A 7330-nucleotide genomic window follows, 5' to 3' on the forward strand; every position below is an offset into this window, starting at 1 on the left:
TTTTTTTTTGTTAATTCATGTATATTAGTCAATATTGGGGCTACTGAATGAAATTTATGATTTAATTGGTGATATTTATGAGGTTACCAACATTCCTGCTTAGTAAAGTTTCTAACTAATTGAAAAGACGTCTGTGGAAGTCTTCTACGTTAGTTTTTGTAAATTTGTTAAGTAATTTTAAGATATGTTTATTTAATTTTCAAAAGTGTTAAGTAACTTCAAGAATATCAAGTAACATGGTTTAATGTGTCTTCTTAGATCATAAGATATACTTTTTACTTATGTATCTAATGGAAGTGTTCTATCTTTGAACTTATGTAATGTTTTATCATTTGTGAATTTGACTAAGTTTTATTGAGAATTCTTCTCCCTTAGTTGTAATAAATTTTCTTATTTTTTTTTGTGTTATTGTGTTTTGATATTGAAGTTGTATCAATAACTTCAAATTTTTTCATTAATATATCTTCAAATTTACAAAACAAAGCCACAACTAAAGGAGTACACATACAAATCACAAAACAGACCACAAACAAAACTATTATAGATCATTCCTCTGCAAAGACAAGCTTAGGCTCCACTTGATATGGAAGAAGATTCCGTCAGAAGACTTCTAGAAAGTCTTCTGGAAAACTTCCTGTTTGGAAGACTTCTTTGAAGTCGTCTGGAAGTCTTCTAGCGCATTATATTTTAGAAGACTTCCGAGAAGACTTCCCATAAGTCTTCTAAAGTCTGATCCAAATCTGAAAAATATGTATATCACACACATATTTGAAAAACATGCATATCATATCAAAAAACGTTCAAATGGCTTAAAACAGAGAAAATGAGTGGAAAATTAGATATATATATATATATTTTTTTTTATAGAACACACAAAGTACATATCCAAGTAAAAGATGAGAACCACCTGATTAAAAACCTGCAACAAAAGATAGAGTAGCGAGAAAGACATGAGAGAAAAATGAAAAATTCATATAAAGTTTAGTGTTTTCAAGTCAAAGAGATTAGAGTGGGTTTTGAGAGTTTTAGTTTGGGAAAAAGGTATGAACTTTATGTAACAGTATGTTACCAAATGAATAAAAATCAGACATAAAAACTTACCAAAACGCTCAGATATGTTATGAAAGAGAGACATGGGAGAAGACTACGTCAGAAGACTTCCTGGAAGTCGTCTGGAAGACTTCCTGGAAGTCGTCTGGAAGACTTCCTGGAAGTCGTCTAGCCCAGAAGTCTTCCAGATCTGAAAAACCTGCATATCCAAATCTAGATCTGAAAAACATGCATATCCAAAACGTTCAAATGGCTTAAAAAACATAGAAAATGAGTGGAAGATTAGATAGATCAACATTTATAGAACACAAAAAATACATATCTAAAATTAATAGATCTACCTTAAAATGAGTGGAAGATGAAAACCATGTGATGAAAAACCTGCAAAAACAAGATAAATTATTGAGAAAGACATGAGACAAAAACAATAAAGTGATATAAATTTTGATGTTTATAAGTTCAAAGAGATTAGAGAGAGGTTGGAGAGTTTTAGAATGAGGAACATTACATTTTTGTTGCAGCCATTTGAGACGAGAAAAGAAAATGTGTAAATTTTTCTTTATATAGGGAGACAAAAAAATCCAATTAGGTTAAATATTTTCGATTCAGAAGATTTTCAAGTAAGTCTTCTAATAGAAGACTTCTGGATGACTTACAAGTAAGTCGTCCAGAAGACTTCAATATTTGTAGCGGGAAATTAAAATATTTTTAGCGGGAAAAAATTGAAGACTTCCTAGACGACTTACATGTTAGTCGTTTAGACCTTAAACATAACATATAAACTAAATATATAACTAAACACTTCATAAAATCAAATTAAACTTAAACAATATTTACTATACACATAAATAAACACATATAGGTAAAAATTTAATTTTTCAAAAAAACATTTAAGCTTTCCAAAATCTAACCCTAAAAATACATACGATACTACAACATATATTGTTAAACCCTAAACCAAAGAATATCATGATTAACTACTTTCACTTATCTATGTTGAAAACTATTCAATTTTATTATATCTTAATTTACATCACTTAAAACTGTTTATAATTACATGATTTTAATTTTTCACTTGTCAAAAGATTTTTTAAACAATTTATAAATTATTTTTAAGATCAACAACACCAGACGACTTACCCAGAAGTCGTCCAGATGACTTTCAGTATCTCAGAAGACTCAGACGACTTACCGGGGCTATATCCGTAACAATGAGTTTTGTTTTTTTGTTTGGTCACAAGGGATTGAGTGTATTTTCACAAGGCTTTTAGGTTAATTTTACATTTGATTCATGTTTGGGTATAAATTTGTATATCAAATCAAGTTTTGAGTCGCAAATTCCCCATCAATTATCTCCGATCTAAAAACATAAAATCTCTTCGATTATGACTGGTTAGACAAGCTTATGAATCATTCCTGTTTTCCACAATTGTGTACGCATACACACATGCCCTATATTTTGATACGAGTGGCCATTGTATGGAGCTCACAATCGCATCAACTGATGGTACATCCATCCCAACAATAATGCTAGGAACTTGTGTTACTAATGGCATTGCTGGTGAACGCTCCATAGTTAACAAGCAATTCAGTCCACCAACCTTGGCGTTTATCTTCAGGCGAACATTGGTATACACGTACGTTTGGAAGCATTCGTAAAATCAGACGAATTTAGTTGTAAATACTACTTATATTCATTGACGTCTTGTCTCTCTAATATGGACGCCAAGTCAATTTGGAAAGGTACATTTCCGCTACTATGATAGAGCGAACAGATGGCTTGCATTGAATTGTTGTTTCTACATATATTCTGAATGGGAAGATTGAGAAACTCAACAAGGACAGTAAATTGAGTGATCGCAGAGAAATATATCAGAAAATTCAATAGCGACATTAAATTCAACAGATACATAAAACAAAACTATATTGCAGGGAAATATATAGGAAAATGCACAAACTCAATAGGGACAGTAAACTCAACATACAGAATATGAGAATGGGACTACCTGAAAAGGAGAGGGTTAGAGGAAAATAAGATCTTCCGCAAAGAATGCCAACGAAAAGGAGATTTAAAATCCAGAGAGATAGAAAGAAAAGCAAAATGAGAGAAACCTCAGATAAATTTGATAACCTATTCTATCTCTTCAATCTATAACATTCTGTAAAAATTAAAAGTTTTTATTTAGTGTTCTGAATATAAGCCAAAACTAAAAATTTAAAACCTAAATCTTATAGCAATAAATAGAAAGTTACAGCTTCAACCAATCAAACCCTATATATAGATAAATATCACGGGGTGCAAGTGAGTCTTTCTAAGCATATGAATAGATACGCCTCTTTCATTGTAGTCGAATGAGTCCTCGTTCAGATGTTGAGTTTGTTACACTTACATCTATATATAAGATGTAAAAATTAAAATACATAAAACAGATATGATATAAGTGATTTATCTGAGTCTAATGTTGTTAAGATATCAAGCTAAGATATGGAGCAAACATTGTTGGGGGGTTACCCGGATGCAAATTTATATTTTTCACAAAAAATAATACAGTTATCGCTTATATCAAGTCGGCATGAACTAGCGGGGTAATTTATGAATTCACAAAAGAACCTACAAAACAAGAGAGAATAAACAGAACTAGCGGGGTAATTTAGCCATTGTGTACGTACAGGCGCGAGTTAAGCATGAGTTTTCTCAGCTGTTGTTGCCTTATATAACGGAGAAAGACCACAACATTAGTAACACTTTAAACAACTTGAAACTGAAATATGTTTATTACAGAAGATAAATCGTCGAATATTTAAGTTAGATAACTTCAAGTGAGAGAATCTCGAGTCTTCATCCAACTCTTAAATATTACCTAACCCATCTCATCTTCATTAATTCTGATCTTAAAATCTTCTTAATAGCCTCCTCTCCTCTTATCTCTTCTCCTCTCTATATCTCAAAAAGAGTGTCCCTTATACAACGATATGGGGAATAACGAAACGTCAGAGAGTGAGACTGCCGCGGCTAAGCAGAAGAAAGTCGACGATTGGTTACCGATCACATCCTCAAGAAACGCCAAGTGGTGGTACTCTGCGTTTCACAATGTTACTGCCATGGTTGGTGCTGGTGTTCTCAGCTTGCCCTACGCCATGTCCAATCTCGGATGGTACTTTAGATTCATAACGATTCATTTCTTTGACTTGTATTCATTATATATTTGATATCTAGCTAATGTTTTTGGACATTTTAATAAGGGGACCTGGCGTGACGTTGATGATAATGTCATGGGTGATAACTTTGTACACACTGTGGCAAATGGTGGAGATGCACGAGATTGTACCTGGGAAGAGGTTTGATAGATATCACGAGCTAGGTCAAGAAGCTTTTGGGGAAAAGCTTGGCCTTTGGATCATTGTGCCTCAGCAACTCATCGTGGAGGTCGGTGTAGACATTGTTTATATGGTCACCGGAGGAAAATCTCTACAGAAAGTCCATGAACTCCTCTGCTCTGATTGCAAAGACATCAAAACTACATATTGGATCATGATCTTTGCGTCTATCCACTTCGTTATCTCTCACCTACCAAACTTTAACTCCATGTCCGTCATCTCACTCGCCGCTGCCGTTATGTCCTTAACGTAAGTATTTTAAACACATTTGTTAGGTTTTGAATTTATAACTTAAACAGAAACTTACACTAAATGGTCTAATTCAATTTTAGCATTTGAAGCAATTTGATTTTTATTATGCTTTTAGATGATTTTAGGTAAATTGAAGTTCACTCTACAATTTTACTTATAACCATGAGATTTAATTTTTTATTTTTAACTAAAAAGATTTATATCAAACAATCTAAAATGATTGGAAGAATAAAAGTTCAATAATACTGAATTTTAAATCTTTATCAAAAATTCATGTTTGAATAACCATAGATTTGTTTTTTTAATACAAACTTTCGGTTGAATAAATCCTACGGAATCATGTTTGATTTTTATATATGTTAGTTTTTATAATAACTTGAAACTTACGTTTCAAAACCATTTAATTAAAACGTTTATAGTGATAAATTTTGGTTTGATGATATGTGTTTGTATTGTGTGATGCATTAACAGTTACTCAACTATCGCGTGGACCGCATCAGTGCACAAAGGGGTTCGTCCAGATGTAGACTACTCGTCTAGAGCCTCTACAAGTGCTGGAAATGTATTCAACTTCTTGAACGCGTTGGGAGATGTGGCTTTTGCCTACGCAGGTCACAACGTCGTACTGGAGATTCAAGCCACGATCCCTTCGACTCCGGAGGTGCCATCCAAAGTTCCAATGTTGAGAGGAGTCGTTGTAGCCTACATCATAGTAGCCATTTGCTACTTTCCTGTAGCGTTCCTAGGGTACTGGATCTTTGGGAACAGCGTTGACGACAACGTTCTAATGACTTTGGAGAAGCCTGTTTGGCTTATCGCAATGGCTAACTTATTTGTGGTCGTCCACGTTATTGGAAGCTATCAGGTCATCCACATTATAGTGCTTTTTTTTATCATTGATTGAATAAAGAATATATATCATGAATATTGATATCTTTCTCTCTGAACTACTTTGGTGGAGACAGATCTTTGCAATGCCGGTATTTGACATGCTTGAAACCGTTTTGGTCAAGAAGATGAATTTCGATCCATCCTTCAAACTCCGCTTCATCACTCGCAGTCTTTATGTTGGTAAGTCACATGTATTCTTCATTTTATACATTTAAGTTTCGTTAGAGCTACTCCATTTATTTACCCGACTTGTCCTCGCATTGGACCGTGCAGCTTTCACTATGTTCATTGCGATATGTATCCCGTTTTTTGGTGGACTACTCGGCTTCTTTGGAGGATTTGCCTTCGCACCAACAACTTACTACGTATAATACTCATAAATCATTCATTTTTTCAGAAACTAAATTTGTGATTTAGGATAAAACACACATTATTGTTGCCACTGCAGCTTCCATGCATTATTTGGCTCATTCTCAAGAAACCAAAGAAGTTTAGTCTATCATGGATAATCAACTGGGTATGTTCTTTCTCTTTTTACTAATGATCAACGGCTCTTGTTTTTTTATTGTACACTAATAATATTTTTTTTGGGTGTTTTGTAAAAATGAAAATTGCAGTTTTGCATTATAGTAGGAGTTATTTTGACGGTCATGGCTCCCATTGGTGGCCTCAGAACTATTATTGTCAACGCAAGCACCTACAAGTTCTTCTCTTAGATTTCTTCTTGTACCACAAAAAAAAAAGTAGATATAAGGAAATAAGCCACGGCCAGTCCAGTTTTCTATGACTCTCCGTTTTGTTACTTTTAAGGTTTTAGTATAGTTTAAGACTCGTAATTTATGTAATCTGCTGCTTTATATTAAAACTTCATATTCCGGTTCTTTTGTTATTTCGTATCTTTATGTGCTGCCGTATGAGAAGTACAGAGAACTTGATCACTAGCATCAAGTGTAGAGGCTATGTTATCTACTATAACAAAAGATTGGTATTACAAAATGTTAATCAAGTGTTATGTTACTAGAAGCTATATAATCTTCTTATCGCTTTAAAGGATCTTCTTATCGCTTTAAAGGTTGGCAAAAAGAAATTATAAACCTTGGTGTTTATGTTACTTATGGGTGTGGTCTTTGTGGTGCTAAGTTCCAAATGGCAGACCAAGTGCAAAACATGCTTCCATCATTTCCACAAAGCTCTTTGGTTCATATATTACGTAACTTAGTTTAAGCAATGCGTTTTAGATTTCTCTCCGAACAGAATCCACAGAACAGAAATCCGACCAAGTGCCGGAATAAACTCAACTTTGTCTGTTTTACCAAATCGGTTTTGCCTAAACACAAAGCAACTCTTAACAAATGCCTAGATGGCAATACCTCCATCAATGGTGAATGCCTGCAAACCAATGATTTTAACCATGGTTAGACCGATGACTTAATAAAAAAAAGAGCCTAATAACCAAGAGGTTGATTGTTTACAGATTTTGAAGTAGTTTTTGGCTTTTGTTTTTGGAAAAACCAATTTTTAGACAATCAAGTTTTTAAGAAAATAGATTCCCTACATTTTAGGGAAACTAGTTTTTCAAATAACTGTCATTTTCAAAAGAAAAACCAAAATCCCAATTTTCTTGGTTTCTACGGTGATGATTGTTTGGATGGTTTCTACATCTCACGATGCTTTTTCTTGTTTTTCTTTTTTATTTTAATTTAAAAGTTTTGTTACATTTGTGCATTAATATAGGAATAAATAAATAAAATGCTAACTA

At 33.3% G+C, this 7330-nt stretch overlaps 2 protein-coding genes across 2 annotated transcripts in view; one reads left to right on the forward strand and one right to left on the reverse strand.

The window, feature by feature from the left end:
- The first annotated feature begins 3945 nt into the window (after positions 1–3945).
- On the forward strand, positions 3946–6452 carry LOC106293383 (lysine histidine transporter 2-like). Its single transcript, XM_013729067.1, has 7 exons — positions 3946–4205; positions 4294–4677; positions 5152–5545; positions 5646–5751; positions 5845–5936; positions 6020–6088; positions 6189–6452. Exons 1-7 carry the CDS (start codon positions 4024–4026, stop codon positions 6285–6287), a joined length of 1326 nt encoding a protein of 441 aa, XP_013584521.1. The 5' UTR covers positions 3946–4023; the 3' UTR covers positions 6288–6452.
- A 266-nt stretch (positions 6453–6718) lies between these two features.
- LOC106343818 (3-oxoacyl-[acyl-carrier-protein] reductase 3, chloroplastic) overlaps positions 6719–7330 on the reverse strand; it is a 3456-nt gene continuing 2844 nt past the window's right edge. Inside the window, exon 11 of the mRNA XM_013783141.1 lies at positions 6719–6960. Within this exon, the coding sequence (XP_013638595.1) occupies positions 6928–6960 (33 nt within the window). The 3' untranslated portion in view covers positions 6719–6927. The remainder of the gene's footprint in view (positions 6961–7330) is intronic.

The sequence above is a fragment of the Brassica oleracea genome, chromosome C5 (genome assembly GCF_000695525.1).
Source record: "Brassica oleracea var. oleracea cultivar TO1000 chromosome C5, BOL, whole genome shotgun sequence".
Classification (NCBI taxonomy): Eukaryota; Viridiplantae; Streptophyta; class Magnoliopsida; order Brassicales; family Brassicaceae; genus Brassica; species Brassica oleracea.

Bases quoted from the DNA above. Each gene is read 5' to 3' on its own strand.
- LOC106293383 (XM_013729067.1), top strand. From the start codon at position 4,024: ATGGGGAATAACGAAACGTCAGAGAGTGAGACTGCCGCGGCTAAGCAG. The intron at 4,206-4,293 runs GTACTTTAGATT...CATTTTAATAAG, and splicing joins GCCATGTCCAATCTCGGATG to GGGACCTGGCGTGACGTTGA. The intron at 5,937-6,019 runs GTATAATACTCA...TTGCCACTGCAG, and splicing joins TCGCACCAACAACTTACTAC to CTTCCATGCATTATTTGGCT.